The 17306-nt window shown below is 39.9% G+C and overlaps 1 protein-coding gene across 6 annotated transcripts in view; it reads left to right on the top strand.

Annotated features, from left to right (window-relative positions):
* Nucleotides 1–17291, top strand: part of LOC135342619 (ankyrin repeat domain-containing protein 50-like) — a 28638-nt gene extending 11347 nt beyond the window's left edge. The window contains exons 3-7 of one of the 6 annotated variants that reach the window (XR_010396892.1): nt 65–211; nt 720–869; nt 1092–1212; nt 2153–2337; nt 13435–13461. Coding sequence is in view for 3 of the 6 variants with exons in the window: in XM_064539405.1 (XP_064395475.1) it covers nt 13435–13533; nt 14161–14259; nt 14306–14404; nt 14785–14868 (381 nt within the window). In the remaining 3 variants the exon portion in view is untranslated. Of the gene's footprint in view, nt 1–64; nt 870–1091; nt 1213–2152; nt 2338–13434; nt 13534–14160; nt 14260–14305; nt 14405–14784; nt 14939–17006 lie in introns of those variants that run through there. The other 5 variants (XR_010396891.1, XR_010396890.1, XM_064539405.1 and 2 more) reach the window with 5 other exon arrangements.
* The last annotated feature ends 15 nt before the right edge of the window (nt 17292–17306 follow it).

Below are 17306 nucleotides of genomic sequence, written 5' to 3'. Positions count from 1 at the left end.
GTAGCTGATCGTTGATGTTGAGCCTATAAACCTGCATGCCAGTGTAACATTATCATTATTACAGATAATTAGAGAGGAGCTTGAAAGAGATGGTTTCACAAAAGAATTGGTGGATCGAGGTCAAATTGAAATTGAAAATGAAATGGAGATGGAGATAGAAAACTCCCAGCCACACCGTAATTGGACTGTTAATATGCAATCGTCATCCATTGTGAGTTAGTTAGTGCTCATCTTAGCAAGTCTAAAGCATGATCTCTCTTTGAAGGAAGGGTAAAATTAGTGTTGGGATTGAGCGTCTTACTATTGCAGTTTTACTATTGTCTAACACACGTTTGTAATGTGCAAAGTGCTCTGTATGTGTGCGGTTGATAAAGCGTCATAGTGTAAGTATAATTTATAATGAATAATGTCTGCAGCACTTAGCGGTTTTACCTATATCCTATCTAATTTCATTCTCGGAGGCTATTTGATCCAATTTTCACACAAGATACACAACCTTAAGGTGACATATTTCGCGAGTATTAATTTCTGCTATTTCTGCGAATGAGAGTAAAATCACCAAAATGTGTACTTGCAGATAATTGGAAAATGCAATGAATCGAAACGCTATGAATAATTCACAATGAGCAGAATTTAAATTTAATACCAGCTAAAGTGAAATTGCAGACAAATGGCATGATTTGTACATAGACGCTGCACGTGGATTGAGTTACATGTAGATACATGGCTTTGAAGCAAGATGGTAAACAAGCGTCTTGAAGTCTCTGATCCAAAACATCCAAAACATCTGGTCACATGGCCGTACATATGTGAATGTCTGAGGAGTCCTACTGTTGAGCGCAATGATGTAGCTACTAAAATCGAAGAAGGTAATTATTTTGTTTGTTTCATTGAGACATTGATTACTATTTCTGCATGCACACGACTGGTAATATGACTCTATGTAGCTATATCTATAATTATGATGCATTCCTTCAAAATTCAGTTTCAGTGTGCATGGTAACAATTGTTTTACCTTTAGATTGGAAAGGTGTGTGCACATGCAGTTACATATATAATTATATAATTATGATTATGCTTATAATTTGCAGCTTGTCAATCTTGGTGAGAAAGCTAAACTAGAAGTGTTGAATTTCTAAAGAGCATCTCAGCTTCCATGCAGAGTGTGTGAGGAGGACTTTGATCACTACCATGCAGTGTGACACAACTACCGTAAGCGTTCTAATTATAGAACCAGCCTCGGTTAGGACGCCCTCTTTTATAACGCCCATAATTATACTACCATATAAAATCATTTGTACATTGTTTCTAGAAAAATAATTATTTTTTACTGGTTCTATAATTAGAACGATTACGGTATGCACTATATGTACATACCGCATACATGCTTGCAGGTAGACACACTGTGCACGCACGGACACACACCGTACAACCACACCCATACCTATATAGATAGTTAGTTACATCATAGATAGAGTAGAAGAGGGATTGGAAACGGAAGTGATTCACGTGATGTTTTACAATGAAGTCTACGTAGTGGCTCTGGGACCATCCGTGTATCTCCTCATAACTCCCGCAAAAGCCCGGGAAATTTATTGTGTCCAAAGCATACATCTCAGAGCTACCCCCATTACTGAATCACATGCCCCCTGATAGTAGGTATCAATTGGAAACAAAGAAAATATAATCTCGATTGTCGTGAAGTAGCTAGAGGTACACAGAGCGCTTTTTCATGCTTGTGTTCCTATAGTACCTTTGATATAGCTAAGGCTTTATAACTAAATAGTGTCCTGTGTCCCAAATGGCCTCAAGTATTAGAGAAAGTTGATGTTTAGCAGCAGAACTGCTCGTGGACTTCTTTATACAGAGAGCAAAACAATTCTCATGAATTATTCATGTTTAGCCCTCGTGTTAAAAAGTAAGCCTCGATTAAAACCGCGGAGATACACGGATGGTACTTCGAGAGTACTTCCGTTTCCAATCCCTCTTCTACTCTATCTATGGTTACATCTCTCTATTGGATACACTTTACTCCTGCCACCTATACCCAATTATAATTGACCTGATAATCCTATGTTGAAGCTAATCTGTACGTCAGCCAACACATGAAACAATTTGTTGGATTGTGAGCCTTATTATTCGTCCCCCACAGCCTCTCCTCGTCCTCCCCGGCAGAGTTCTCGGTGTACAAGCCGCTACTAATGATGTTCTCACTAGTGGACAGTCTACACAGAGTCCTCAAGACCACACTGTCAGTGGTCTGGTAGTGACCTGCCCACAGCTCTACTGGAGCACGTGCGGACCAATGATAGCACCGTGCTGGAAGCTAGCGACAAGGTACAGCTGCCATTAATAAACACACGTAAACATAATTATTATTATTATCTGTATTATAAATATTTTGTTGGATCGAATGTTCAATAGATGCAATATTAGACAAGTTGGCCCGAAAAGTATGTTGTGTACATCATGTTCAGATTCAAAAGTATCTACTGCATATTCCGTATTACTAGAATGTTTTGCGAGCATCAAACATTTGCGAACTTTGTGATGGTTGATCAATTCGCAACAATAAAATAGTAAATACACACGATCCTTGCCAGAACGCAATAGTTAGATCGCAAAGGGTCAAATCTTCTGCTGATCTGGCTCATTCGCAAAGGTTTTTCACCAGCAAAACATTCTAGTAATACAGTATCTGATTTTGTTGTTGATGTTGATACCTTTCGGTGTTTGGTTCCCTTCACTAAAGTACTAGTCTAAGAGCGCATTCTTGTCATAAGAGACGAATGTCTTCACCTTCTTTTGTGTATTGTGTTCTCGTGATATAATCATACCATCCTAAAGTAAACAAAATTTGAAGTATGCAACCATAAAGTGTGTTACGCCTATACTGTGTGAACGGCGTTACATATCAGAATAATGAAGTTGTCCTACACGTCGGTCTTACTTGCTGCATTAATTTTTGTTGGTATTCATTATACCAAGAGTTCATTAGGAAGAGTACGCAACTCCAATAGACTGTGCACAAAAAGCATTCCTCCAATCATACGTCACAGATACTGGCTGTAGTAACCGCAACTAGCAGGAAAGGCGATTGGTAACTATGCCTTTCCTACTGGCAGTTGTAAATGAGTAATCATTATCACAAACATCACTATGTTACCATAATTACTATAGCGCGAAATTTTCGAGGGGCTTAATTTTCGCGGATTTCGTGGGTTAGAATTGTACATGAAAATTAAGTCCACAAAAATTGTTCTTTAATTAGAATTATCTGCTATAACATACAAAGATTTAAAGGCGTGGCTTCCGATAAGCAGTCATCAAATGGCTTTTAGAGGACAATCCACGAAATATAAATGCCTCGAAAATTTCGCGCTATACGGTATTCATTGCAATTTTGATTTCACAGTTCAGTTATACAACAGCATGTGGTTGCGACGTAAGGTTGGAGAAACGCCCCCTATGGTTTTAAGTGGAGTTGCGTACTCTTCTTCCTAATAGAACTCTTGATTATAATTAGTGTATAATTATGACACTTACTTTGGCCAAAGAATGCTTTGAGAGCATCGAACTTTGCGACCATTGATATACTTCGCAAAGTATCTCAAATTGCACACGATCCTTGCCAAAACACAATAGGTAGATTGAAAAGGGTCAATTTGGCATTGGTGTATCCATGTACTTCAGCTTGTTGTGTGTAGGCTCAAGCTTAAGGCTTATTGATTATGCGCCAAATTTTACCAGTTATTTAAGCTATCGTATTACGTACGTTTATCTTCCCAAAATCTGCCTTTAATCTTTGCACATTATAGCAGATAATTCCAATTTTCATGGACGTGTAGGATAGAAAAGCTATGAAATCAGTGAAAATGTTGCGCTATACGGTATATATACAAGCCATAATTATTGTATCTCACTTTGCTATTTTCTTTTGCTCTAGCTCTGTATGTCATGTACTATGATGTTTGTTGGCCGTAACTTATCCAATTTCATGATTTTTTAAAGAGACCTTCGTACTTTCTAAACATTAAATACAGGGAATTCAAGTTATGCATGGCAGCTAAAAGAGTCCCCGAACCATTAATTAACGGATGGGGGGGAGGTTGCAGTTTAATGGCCGTGACCAAGAATAGATAAGTGCTCTTGCCATAAATAAGCATCGTTGTCAATGATTTTCTAAAAGCTCAATGGTTTGGGGACTATTTTAGCTGCCATAACTTGAATTCCCTGTATTTAATTGTTATAGGATACTGTATATAGTAATGCTTGCTCTTCATATCTGTTGTTAGGGTAAACTTCTCTACATGTGGTTAGGGCATGACTGAGCTGAAGCTATGACTGGTGGCTAGGCCACGTCTTTACCCCCAAGTACTTAATTAGGGGAGCAATAGAAACGCCTGATTATATTTAACTAGCGGGTTGCATTCCTCTAATTAATTAGAGGGGCTGCCTAACCAGTCATCAAACATGGTCTAAACAGAGGGGAGGGGGGTTTCAATGGCCGTAACTAGTACCATTGATCTGAATTTCCCAATTTTTATGATTTTCTGAAAGCTTTGAAACAGACCTTGGAACAGGTTTAAAGAATTTCCCATGAAATAACACACTGTCCTAATTAATAGAGCTAATTGAATGCAACATATCACAACCCCTACACTATATCTTGGTAACAAATTAAATTTTGCAAAAATTTAATAAATCATACGCTTTGGTATCGAGTTCGTTTTACATAGATTCTACTTAGAGCACACAACACAACTAAGAACTTTCTGGTCTTGGTAGTATTTGCTAACCTTCGACGATGTTACCTCGTGCCTTAGAAAAACCACTCTTGTAGGATGTCCTGATCCGTCAATACCTATCATATTCTTGTCCACACACGTATTGCCAGTCATCAAGTAGCCATAGTATTCCATGGTCCAAGAATCCTTGCATTTGTCTGTGCCTGGTAGGACCATGATCGAGCCACGCCCCTCAATCATGCACACGGCACATACAGCATCGTGGTAGTTCGAATTTGTGAATGTTATATATTCAGTTATATTCTCACTGTACACCTGTTCCATGAGGGTGTACTTAGACTCTTTGTCGCCAGGATAATAGTTGATATCTTCGTCATCAGTAGGCATGCATCGAAAGCCAGAGTAGCTAGTTGGTATGTTGTTTGTATAGTTGAAGCTGTAGCTGACTGTGACACCACTGTATATCAGTGAGGTCCCGTTGCTTTTTGGGCAATCTTTGCTACCTATTCTCTCGTAGGTCGTATATTTCACCACTGGGATATCGATTTTGTCGCTCTGGCTCTGGCTCTGAGAAATGTGTAGTGTAATAGAGCTCAGTGCTAAAGCTAACACTGCCATTGAAAATGTCAGGACATAGAATGATCCTTTCAGAATCTTCTCTCTGAGGTTGTTTTCTGCAGCTGGTTGATCATTTCTTTGTTCTTTATTCAAAGGTTCACGCTCCTCTTCTGGATTTTGCATATTTCACTAGCTGCTTGTCAAGGTTTTTAGTCTTAGTAACTATAAGAACAGCTTTGTCAGCAATTCTCTATTTGGCCATTTACTATGAATATGTCTGTCTCAATATGTTTATTGACTAAATAAAAACCAGTTTGCCAACTAAAAATCATGGCTATATCAGGGTTCTGCCCACAGTGGTCGGCAGTGGTCGGCACCGACCACTGCAGCTCTATAAACGACCACCACTCACCTCTCTGCGACCACGTACTAGTAACTCTACAGCTAAGCTAGCTATAGCTGCAGCTGCAGCTGTTCTGAGCATGCGCATTATTGTGCTGAGGCAGCACTACTGCATGCTTACTCAGCAATATTCAGTGCCACAAGAATAATGCACCTATCAATGCAAAGCCCCACTACCCCCTCCCGGGACAAGGGGGGGCTTTGTGTGAGCTTTGTTAGTAAAACCTAGCCCTGGGGGTGGGAACTTTGTAAAGTCAGTATAATTATCATAGCTGTTTGTCTGTATCAGCTAAAGTATTGCAATTATTATTGTGTTTAACTGTCATGCCCTGGGGTTTTGCCAGGGGTTTGTCAAATAAAATAGCCCCGGGGGGGAGTCCTTTGCAACTCATAATTGACAAAGCCCCCCCCTGTCCCGGGAGGGGGGTAGTGGGGCTTTGCAATGATAGGTGCATAACAAGTACAAGTTAGTAAACTATTCTGAACTCTTTTAGACTAGTGCTACATCCAAAGACTTAGAGATAGACAGTATATAGTCCTATACTTCTAAGAGGAGATGCCAAGAAACTGATTCCAGTGCTAGTGCTAGCAGCTACTGTATAATTATTATATAGTGATGATGATGCAGTTCAACCTGGAGTTGCATGCCGGTTTTGATGCTTATGAGTCAAGCCACTCCACAGCAAGTGGGAGAGGAGGAAAGTAGGCTACAAGATTGCAAATGACTGGCTTTGGGCTTCAAAAAAGAAGAGAAGAGACGAACAATCTATTTTTAGTGATTCAAAATGTTCTGGTGTAATTAGTCTCTAGAATTGATGAAATTGAATGTAGTGTAAATAAACACTCAAATTTCCCGGACCCCCTATAGTGGTCTAGCCACCACTCAACTCATCCTGGGCAGAACCCTGCTATATATATTTAAACCATTGTACATACACACACACACACACACACAATGTACGCACACAACTGTTATACAGTAGTGGAATTAATCGTTCAAGCAAGTATCGTAATTACTAGAATATTTTTCAAGTGAAAAATTTAAAAAAATTTTGCTATCTAACTATTGCGTTCTGGCAAGGATCGTGTAGGTTTGCGATATTATTGTGGTCAACCCTTGCAAAACATTTTAGTATTATGGCAGAGGAGGTACGACACGGTCACATGACCAGCCAAATAAAGTACAGTTGACCTTTTTTTTTCAGTAATAGTCTTACCTGTCTATAGGTTAAGTGGACACAGCAAAGGTGAAAGCATACAAGTATATCTAAAAGCCTATAATTGAACGTTAATTTTGTGTTGCATTTTGTTGTTTCATTAATTATAATAGTGTATTTTATATATAATTATGACACTTGCTTTGACCAAATACTGGTTTACTATAATGTTTTGTGAGCTTCCAAAATATATGATCACTTCGCAAAAAATACACCTCAAATAGTACTAGTAATAACACACAATCCTTGCCAGAGCGCAATAGTAATATAGATATATCAACTGATTTGGCTCATTTTCAACGGTTTTCCACCAGCAAAGTGTTGCAGTAATATGGTATACATCCACGTACTTCCGCTTGTTGTGTGTGAAGCTGTGTATATGTAAACAACAGTAACATATGTAACAGCTGTTGTTGTGTAAGCTTGTTACCCCCCTCAATGCTTGTTGAATATAACGTACATTGTATCACAACCCCTACAATATCTTGGTAACAAATCTTGCAAAAATTACTCGTTAAATTGGTATCTAATCTGTCGGTTCGAAATGTTTTATACTTGGTTACGTTAAAAATTTTACTTGTTTTTCGTCATTGTATACCGATGAAGTGTCATTGTAGTATTGAATCTTAATGTCATCACCTGTTGAAACGCACTTGTATTCAGTTGCACCTGTCTCTGTTACAAAACCCATTGTAAGCCCTGTGAACATCCTGGATGTTCCTGCAGCACTTTTACAATTTCTACTGCCAATAGCATAGCTAGTACTTGATGTACTCTTTACTAACTGGCATACATTGAAAACCGTTGTAGCTGGTTGACATTATTGTGACACCACCTTGTAACCTATAGAGGCCCTAGGAGATACTCGTTGTATTCTTTCGTATTTTTTTGTTTTAGTTAAAGCCACAAAAGGGTTAATTCCTCTGCAATAGCCTCGCTTGCTCATCTTGTTGATATAGTGAGCCATTGCATATCTCTTCACTGTTCCTGTTTGTTCTAGCTGTGTATAGTTTTCTTGACTAAGTCACATGGTTCACTATGATTGTTGTTAAGACTTCTTGACGATTGATAGCCTTAGATCGATTCTGGTGCAATTTCAGCTCACAACTCATGATAATAATAGCTGTACAACTACCTATAATAATGAATATTCTAGTTCCTAGGAAGGGGCGAAATAGGCCCAGGTGGGGAGAAAATTACCCCCCTCAATGCAATCCTGACTATGATTTTTGTTAAGCCCTAATACTTGTTGAATAACATGTCACAACTATATCTTGATAAAAAATCTTAAAAAAATTATACGTAAAATCATACGCTTTGGTATCGAGTTTGTTTTACATAGATTCTACTAGAGCACTACACAACTAAAAAAAATGTTCTGGTCTTGCTAAAATTAACCGTTATAATCACACGTTTTGTATAGAGTTCACGCATTCTACTTGGAGCACACAGCACAACTAAGAACATTGTTGTCTTGGTAGTTTTTGTTAACCGCTGACGATATAACCTCGTGCCTTAGAATAGCCGTTCTGTCAGGATTTTTTACCATCCTCTTCCATCTCAATGTCGACACACGTGTAGCCAGTCATCAAGTAGCCATTGTATTCCTTGGTCCACGAGTCTAAACATTTGTCTGTGCCTGGTATGACCATGATCGAGCCACGCCCCTCAACCATGCACACGGCACACAGAGCATCGTGGTGGTTTGAATCAGTGAATGTTATATATCCAGTTACGTTTCCACTGTTTGCTTCTTCCTTGTCATATTCGTATTTGTCTATATTATAATAGTTGATATATTCTTTATCACGAGGCATGCATCGAAAGCCAGAGTAGCTCGTTGGTGCGTTTTGCGTGGAGTTGTAGCTGTAGCTGATGGTGATACCTCTGTATATCAGTGAGGTCCCCGAGATCTTTGGGCATTCTGTGTTGCCTATTCTTTCGTAGGTTGTATATTTCACTGGCATCTGATTGCACTGGTTTATTGCAGCAGCACTCTGGTTTATTGCAGCAGCACTCTGGCTTATTGCAATCGCACTCATTATCAAAGCTATCAAAGCTATCACTGCCATTAAAATTGCTGCAACATAGAATAATCCTTTCAGAATCTTTCCAAAGTTGTTTTGTGGCTTTGGCGATATCTGTAGATGCTGTCGTCGTCGCCTTGGCTCTGGTGGCCCATAGTGAGCATTCCCTCCTTGTGGTGGTAGTAGATTCTCATTTTCACGTTGCTCATTATCATCATCCATTCTAACTACTGTCTCTTGTCAGCTTGGTTAGTTATAATGCACTGCTGTTTTTCTCCAACATAGTAATCACATGGCCATGCACGTGAAGATATTATGTATACTATGTTGTTTGAAACCGAAATAGAATCCAGTATGAATCTCCTTGGTGTTTATTCTTTGTGGTAGGAAGCTATTGAGGTATTACCATTAACTATAGCTAGGATGTACAACTGTAGTAACCACATACTGTGGTTCGGAACAAAAAGCACAACTGTAACATGGTTTAACCCTAATTGGGCGTGGCCTCGACCGTCTCCTGACGGGAGGTCGGGTTGCAAGCCTATCTGGGATTTGTTCTGCAGCATTATGTAACACTGCCATGAATATTCTTCTTCTCAAGTGGGTGTTAACCGACATGATGACGTGGATAAACCACAGCATACTGCATGCGGTTTTGCAACTAGATGCAAACGGAAGTGTAACCAAGCACGTGAAAAATGCTGCAATCTGATAGGGCGCCACTATAGTGGCGCTAGAACAAATCCCAGATAGGCTTGCAACCCGACCTCCCGTCAGGGAGACGACGGTCGGGCTACGCCCAACTAGTTTAACCATAGATGATACAGTACTGACGTGGATGTGAAACGGCCTAGTATCCGGAGGGGTCCACGGGAATTGTCTGAAGCTATCATCGTAACGAGCAGATTATGTTAGAAACCCTGTAACTGTCATGTTTATATAGCAACCAGAGCGTAGTAAACAGTGTTCCGTGTCTGAAAACTGGTGAAAATGACCGGCACACATTGATACTTGCAGTGGGCTTGTAGGTAAGACTAGTTTCTCTAAGCTCATGGGAGAATATCATATTTTAGCATAAATTTTCCTGTAAAAATACTTTGTGTGAGATTTTTGGCTTGGACAGTAAATATTCAGGTTACCATTCAGTAGTAATACTTGAAGTACACTGTAAACTACGAGGAGAATCTATGTTTGACAACTGTTATGAAAGTTTAAGTGCTATAGAAAGGGCTAAAGCATGAGTTAGTTGCACTTTTTGCGTGAGATTATTTCTAAACCTGTTGAGCCTACTTTTTGCATATTTAGCTGATGAAAACCTTCGTGTATTGATGCAGCAGGAGAATCTATTAACTAAGCATACAGTAAAGTTATTGGAAAAATACAGCCTCAAGAAAAATATGTAAAATCCATGTACATGTACTGTTAAACAAAAATTAATGCTACGTTCTTATTACAACTACAATTATGATTTCTATCAATAAGTTCACACGTACATGTACATGTCATTAACTTTCCAAATTGCAGTGTTGTCTTTCGCTGAGCTAAGATATCCATTGCCAAATGTTAGCTAATTATACTATCAAGTGAAATTTATCCCAGGACCTACTCGAGTGCTACTTCTCTAGGCAACACCATCGGTGAAGACAGCATTAACGTCCAACCTCTTTTCAAGTGCCGTGTATCTACACTTGTATAGGAATTTCGAACCGGCAAGTTGGAATGTGTCTCTCTCACAGCCACTTCGTAAACGATCAAGAAACAGTTTATCGTGTACTATAAATTAATACTCTCAAGACTATTATAATATTAGCATGTACACGTACACGTACACGTACAGATCATCAACAATTTCACCCGTTTGCTTATCTCATGCTAGTGTTATGAGTCAGCCACACTTCTTTTGATCTACATGCATGCTACCAACATTGAGTGGCTTGCTTTTTGGATATAATTACATGGGTACAGGGGTAGATCTACTATACAGACTAATTATAGAATAGTTAATATCATCTTGCACTGGACTGTACTTCCTCTACTCATTCTACCTCCTCACAGTCACTACTACTGTCTTCGCTTAATACACTTGCAGCATCAATATCCTTTCTGTTAATACATAGATTCTCTTTTATCTGTCTCTGGCCAGTTCTGCCAACTCACTTACACAGCTGCGGAGTGTACAGTATCTATGGTACCATCTATGGTTTAACCCATTGTCATCCACACTATTGGGTCTTTCGTTAGCATAGTAGGCAGTGGCGTAGCTAGATGGGTGCAGAGGGTGCTCCAGCACCCGAGAGAACTAGAGCTCTATTGCACGATCAACTCAAAACTCCACCTCCAACTAGCTAGCTCCACCTCCAAATATTCAGTACTGCAACTGCAAGTGGCTTGCCACCCTAGCTGTCCTGCTAATTCACAAGCAGAACCTGGTTAGCAGCTGTATGCATGATTTAATTGTCACAACTCAAAACAATGCAGGACATCTTCAGATGAAGATGTGGCTTAACCGTCAGTACCCTCAAAGCAGCAGTACCCTCATTTCTTTAGCCAGATTGCGTTAGAATCAATCTCAGAGCATGTAACAAAAAAAAATTTGGGGCACATGTTGCACCGCCAGTGCACTCCATGCACTGGTAATTCAGCACCCCCCTCTCTCAAATCCTGGCTACGCCCCTGGTAGGGGTATAGTTCGATAGAAGGTTTCAATCCACTTTAGTTGGATTTGGTTTGTAAATAAATATTCACGAGTACAGGCTACATAGTAGTTTTCAATATTACTGACAATAATAGCTTTGTTCTTGCGTACTAGTACATAAGAGAGCTCATAATAAATTATAGAGATTATAGTTTCAATTGAGGGCACATACATGTTACACAGTTGTTTTAGTAAACTAAAGGCAACTAAAAAAAATATATTGCTATGAAACCGTCTTTTGTAGATCTATAATAGATTCTACTTAGAGCACACAACACAGCTAAGAACTTTCTGATTTTCGTAATATATGTCGATGTCATCTGTTGCTACCTCGTGCCTTAGAGCAGGCAGATTGGCAGAATCACTTGGGAGTAAGGGTGCACCTATCATCTTCTTGTCGACACATGTGTTGCCAGTCATCAAGTAGCCATTATATTCCTTGGTCCAAGATGAATTCAAGCATTCGTATGTGCCAGGTAGGACCACTATTGAGTCACGCCCCTCGACCATGCATACCGCACATGCAGAACTGTAGTAGTTTGATGCTGTGAAAGTTATATATACGGTTTTCTTTCCATAATCTATATTTTCCGTCCTGTTATAGGTAGACTCATTGCTAGCGTAGTACTTGATCTCATCTGCATAGACAGGCATACATTTAAAGCCAGTGTAGCCAGTGGACGTGTTGTAGCTGACAGTGTTACCGGTGTATAGCGTTGTGGTTCCCGATATATCTTGGCACCCAATATTGCCTATTCTATCGTAGATACCGTGTTTTATCACAGTGCTCTTTTGTTTTTCATCAGCTAATTTCAGTGAACTATTTACTAAAGCTGTTGTCGACATTAACATACTAAGAACAACACCAATAACTTGCAGAATCTTTATTCTTCGATTGTATCGTAGCTCCTTAAGTGTAGGTGGTCTCGGTATCAAACGTTGATTCTCATTGGTGGTGCAATCTTGCAAAGATGGATGCAATGTGACATGAATATCAGCCATACTTCGCTGCTTTTTTCTTTACTAGCTAAACAGCTTTGTCAGATTTAATTTTAATTTTCAATATGGTCAGAAGTCCAGACCTAGGGTACCATAGCAAGGACATCATAGCGAAACCACAATAGCCTTTTTAGGTCCTACTGTAGGAAAGTTCAAACCACCAAAGATAAGATCTTGGCCATAGAAGACCATGTGCCTATCCTAATCGATGCTGGGGCCAATGTTGATGTACCGTCCAAAAAGGTAGTGTAAGTAGCTGTACACACATCTCAGAGTCCACTAGCCACAGAGCCTCCCCATGTTCTGTTGCCGGTGTTGCTAAAGTCTATTTGTGTCGATTGACCTTCATAATTCACTGAATTTCAAGTTTTCATATAATACCATTGGATTCCTTGTTAAAAACGCTTTTATCTGATAAGCTTCACTTAGCTATAAGTTAGAATTTTCCATGTAGAAGTCCCAGGCATACTTGTCACCACATAAAACATTAATGAAGCTTCCGGGGTCGAACTCAATGCAAATGGACTTCAGTCATGTTTGTGTATAGACCAGCTAGTTGGTGTATCTCCTGACGTTAGGTCATGCATGTGACTGAGTGTACAATTAGCTGGTCCAGTTGCATATCATTATGGTGTTTATGTTCACATAATTATGGTTTATGGTCTATAACACAGGACAACCAGACAGCTGTATGCAACCAGTAAGAAATAGTCTTAATTAACAGCCAAGGCTAACTGTCAACACTTTTCCCACAACAGCTGTTTACATTGTTTTCCTCCTATGTACAGTCGGGACAGACCCCTCTTTGGACAGCCAGTTTCAATGGTCACCAGAAATGTATGGAGCTCCTAATCGATGCTGGGGCCAATGTTGATGTACCCGAAGAGGTGAGTGTAAGTAGCTGTACACACATATCAGAGGCCACTAGCCACAGAGCCTCCCCATATTCTGTTGCCTGTGTCGCTAAAGTCTATTTATGTTGAGGTTGACCTTCATAATTCAAGGTTTCATAATACCTGCATGGATGGATTCCTTGTTAAAAACGCAGTTATGCTGATAAGCATCACTTATACCGTGTAGCAGGTAATTTTCGGGGGTCAAAATATTTGTGGTTCAGCTATATTTATCCATTCGCGGTTTTTATGTTCGTGGGTTGATGCTTGCACTACAGGTAAAGGTGTAAGGTTGCTTCATTCGTGGGTAAAATATTCGTGATCTAGTGTTAAACCACGAAAACCACGAATATTTTGCCCCACCAAAATTACCCGCTATACTGTAGTTAGAATTGTCCGTGTAGAAGCAGGCATACTTGTCACCACATAAAACACAAATGAAGCATAATTCACCGCATAACTTCCGGGGCCGAACTCAACGCAAAAGACTTAGTCATGTTTGTGTAGAGACCAGCTAGTTGGTGTATCCCCTGACGTTAGGTCATGCATGTGATATTGTATAATGAGTGGGTCTGTGATGAGTGATGGTTCACCTGCTCACACTATCTTGACTCTGTACAGGATGGAGTCACTGCGTTGATTGGAGCTGCTTATAATGGTCATGTGAGGGCAGTGGAAGTGTTGATTGCTGCAAAAGCTAAAACTGACATTCAAGCGAAGGTAAGATTTACTGCTTGTCTGTTAGTAATTATTTGGATGTGTACAGAATGGAGCCACAGCATTGTACATAGCCAGTAAGAAGGGTCACTGTGGAGTTGTTAGAATTTTGTTAGAGGCCAAGGCTGACGTCCACATCAAGACTAATGTGAATCACATGATTGTAAAATCTACTGTAACATGTAGCATGCGTTTATCACCAAGATAACGATTGTATCCTCTTGTTATGAGTATAGTTGTTACATGTTGTTTCCTAGCTTATGTTATGATTTTGTTGTCTAACTACCGCATAGCAGGAAATTTTTAATATTTGGCTCGAGAGCTCTCAGAAGAAATATTTGTGGACAATTCAATGCCAGGAAACCCAGCTTTGCATGCATGTTTGTGAAATACCGGTGTGTGGGAGTTTATATCCTTCGCATTAACTGCTCTGCCCTCGAAAAACCGAAATTTTTGCGCCTCACGAAAACTTCCCGCTATACGAATGTTTTCCTTTTATCACTAACTGCTCACATACCCACTATACAGGACGGACGGACTGCCTATGATCTGGCTAATGGGAATGGACACACTCAAGTGTGTGAACTACTACACAACTCTGTACTTTGTTAAGTGTGTTGTCTGTCTTGCAATGGCAAGTAGCGTTTGATTTTTATGCAATCATTAGTATGGCCACACCAAATTGATCTTATGTTTCACGGACTTTTAATCTCCAAAAACAGACCAGGGTGGTAGGCAAAAAAAGAAACAAATTGATGAATATCATTATAAAACCACAAACGGAGTCACAACACACCACAAAAAGTCACTTTAGCCAACAACGTTTTGCTAGATCACGTGGCTATTCTGACCTCTGACCTGGACCACTAATTGGTTAATTTTTTTGGGCATTCTGCAAAAATATGACTTGGAAAATCCGTGAAACATAAGATTAATTTGGTGTGGCCTATATTTGAACTCAAGAGTAGCTGACGTTAGCGTTTTGTATCCAATGTTCATACATAATTATTGTACGTGTGATCATAGTTATGACTATCTGCATGAAAACGCTTTTTATTTCCCACTCAAAAACCGGATCCTGTATAAATAAATTTATATGTATACTCCAGGTCAATAACTCAATTTTAGCTCAAGCTTTTCAGTGCTGCCTTTCCTACAAATTCTCCTGTAGGTGCTCCTGATTAAAAAGTGAGGGACTGGGGTGGATTCTGCATTAGTAAAGATCATTAACTAATACTTGCAATCTACTGCTGTTGACCTTAGTTACGCCACGGTTATAAACTTGATTCTCAGGCCGAGTTGTCTCTATAACATCGCTAGGTTGCCCAATCATTCTTTTAGAAAACAATTGGCCTAGGAACCAGAGGAGAAAAAGTTGTGAGGCTCACTGTGTACGTACGTACGTGTACAGAACAGCACACCAACAAGATGGTAAGTGGAGTGGGTGGAGGTATATCAAATGTGTATTAGTATGCTACATGTCATGTAGCATATTACATGATGCTACCTTGGTGTGAATGGCTATAAAAGTATGCACATACAATCTTCTATCTTCGGGGTGTGTTTGCTGACAATGCATTTTCTCCAGGCACTTTTGGACGCTTGTAAGACGGGTAATGTGGGTGTGGTTATGGAGCTACTGAAGGGAGGGGCTAATCCCAACCAGGCAGACGAGGTGAGGGGAATACTGCCTACAATGCCAATAATTATGTCTGTTGGTTGTGAAAATAATTATTGTCTCTACAGGATAGTATTACTGCTGTTTACTGGGCCAGTGACAAGGGACATGATGAGATAGTGAGGGTCCTCTTAGCAGCCAAGGCTACAGTCAACAATCAGGCTCTGGTCAGTTTTGTTGTACAACTGAACAATTTCCCACAACATGCTCTACCGGCATTGGTTTCATCCCTCCTATGTATACAGTTGGGAGAGACCCCTCTTTGGGCAGCCAGTTTCTATGATCACCAGAATGTATGGAGCTCCTAATCGATGCTGGGGCCAATGTTGATGTTCCTCAAGAGGGGAGTGTAAGTAGCTGTACACATATCTCAGAGGCCACTAGCCACAGAGCCTCCCCATATTCTGTTGCCTGTGTTGCTGGTCCATTAGACACCAAAGCTATAGTCGTGTTTGTGTAGAGAACACTGGTAGTTGGTGTATCATTAGTGTATAGTCATGTAATGAGTGGGTCTGTGAGGTACACCTGCTCACACTATCTTAATTGACTATGTGTAGCTGCTCAGAATGGTCATGTGAGGGCAGTGGAAATGTTGATTGGGGAAAAGTCTCAAGTGGACATTCAAAACAAGGTGAAATTTACTGCTTATCTGTCATAATTATTTGGGTCTGTACAGAATGGTGGGACGGCATTGCACCAGGCTAGTCAGGAGCGTCACTGTGGAGTTGTTAGAATTTTGTTGGAGGCCAAGGCAGACGTCGATATCAAGGCTAATGTAAGTCACGCTGCATGGTGGTGTTTGTGTACTCTGCATGCTGATTCCATGGTTGAGTGTGTGTACTGTCACCTCTGTGTATGAGTGAGGTCCAGTTGCAGTGATAAAAATGGTTTACGGTCTCATAACAGGACAACTGGACAGCTCTGTATATAGCCAGTAGGAATGGACATGATGAGATAGTGAGGGTTCTCTTAGCAGCCAAGGCTACAGTCAACACTCAGGAGAAGGTTGGTTTTGTTGTACAAACACATTTCCCACAACATGCTGTTTACATTGTTTTCCTCCTATGTACAGTCGGGAGAGACCCCTCTTTGGGCAGCCAGTTTCTATGGTCACCAGAAATGTATGGAGCTCCTAATCGATGCTGGGGCCAATGTTGATATATTCAATAGCTCAAAACACGCCCACATTTTACATGGCAGTAAATCTGATTGTAATTAGTCCAATCAATGTTGAAACCACATTTAAGATTTTTTGTGCTAAAGTTTGTTATTTCGCTGCTAAAATTAAAAAATAATGACTTAATCCCATTTTTTGGTGCTATATAATTTATAGGTGTTTTATTTTACTGCTGTGTATGTTGAATAATAGGTG

The sequence above is a fragment of the Halichondria panicea genome, chromosome 10 (assembly GCF_963675165.1).
Source record: "Halichondria panicea chromosome 10, odHalPani1.1, whole genome shotgun sequence".
Lineage (NCBI taxonomy): Eukaryota > Metazoa > Porifera > Demospongiae > Suberitida > Halichondriidae > Halichondria > Halichondria panicea.
This window is presented reverse-complemented; position numbering and strand designations above follow the sequence as displayed.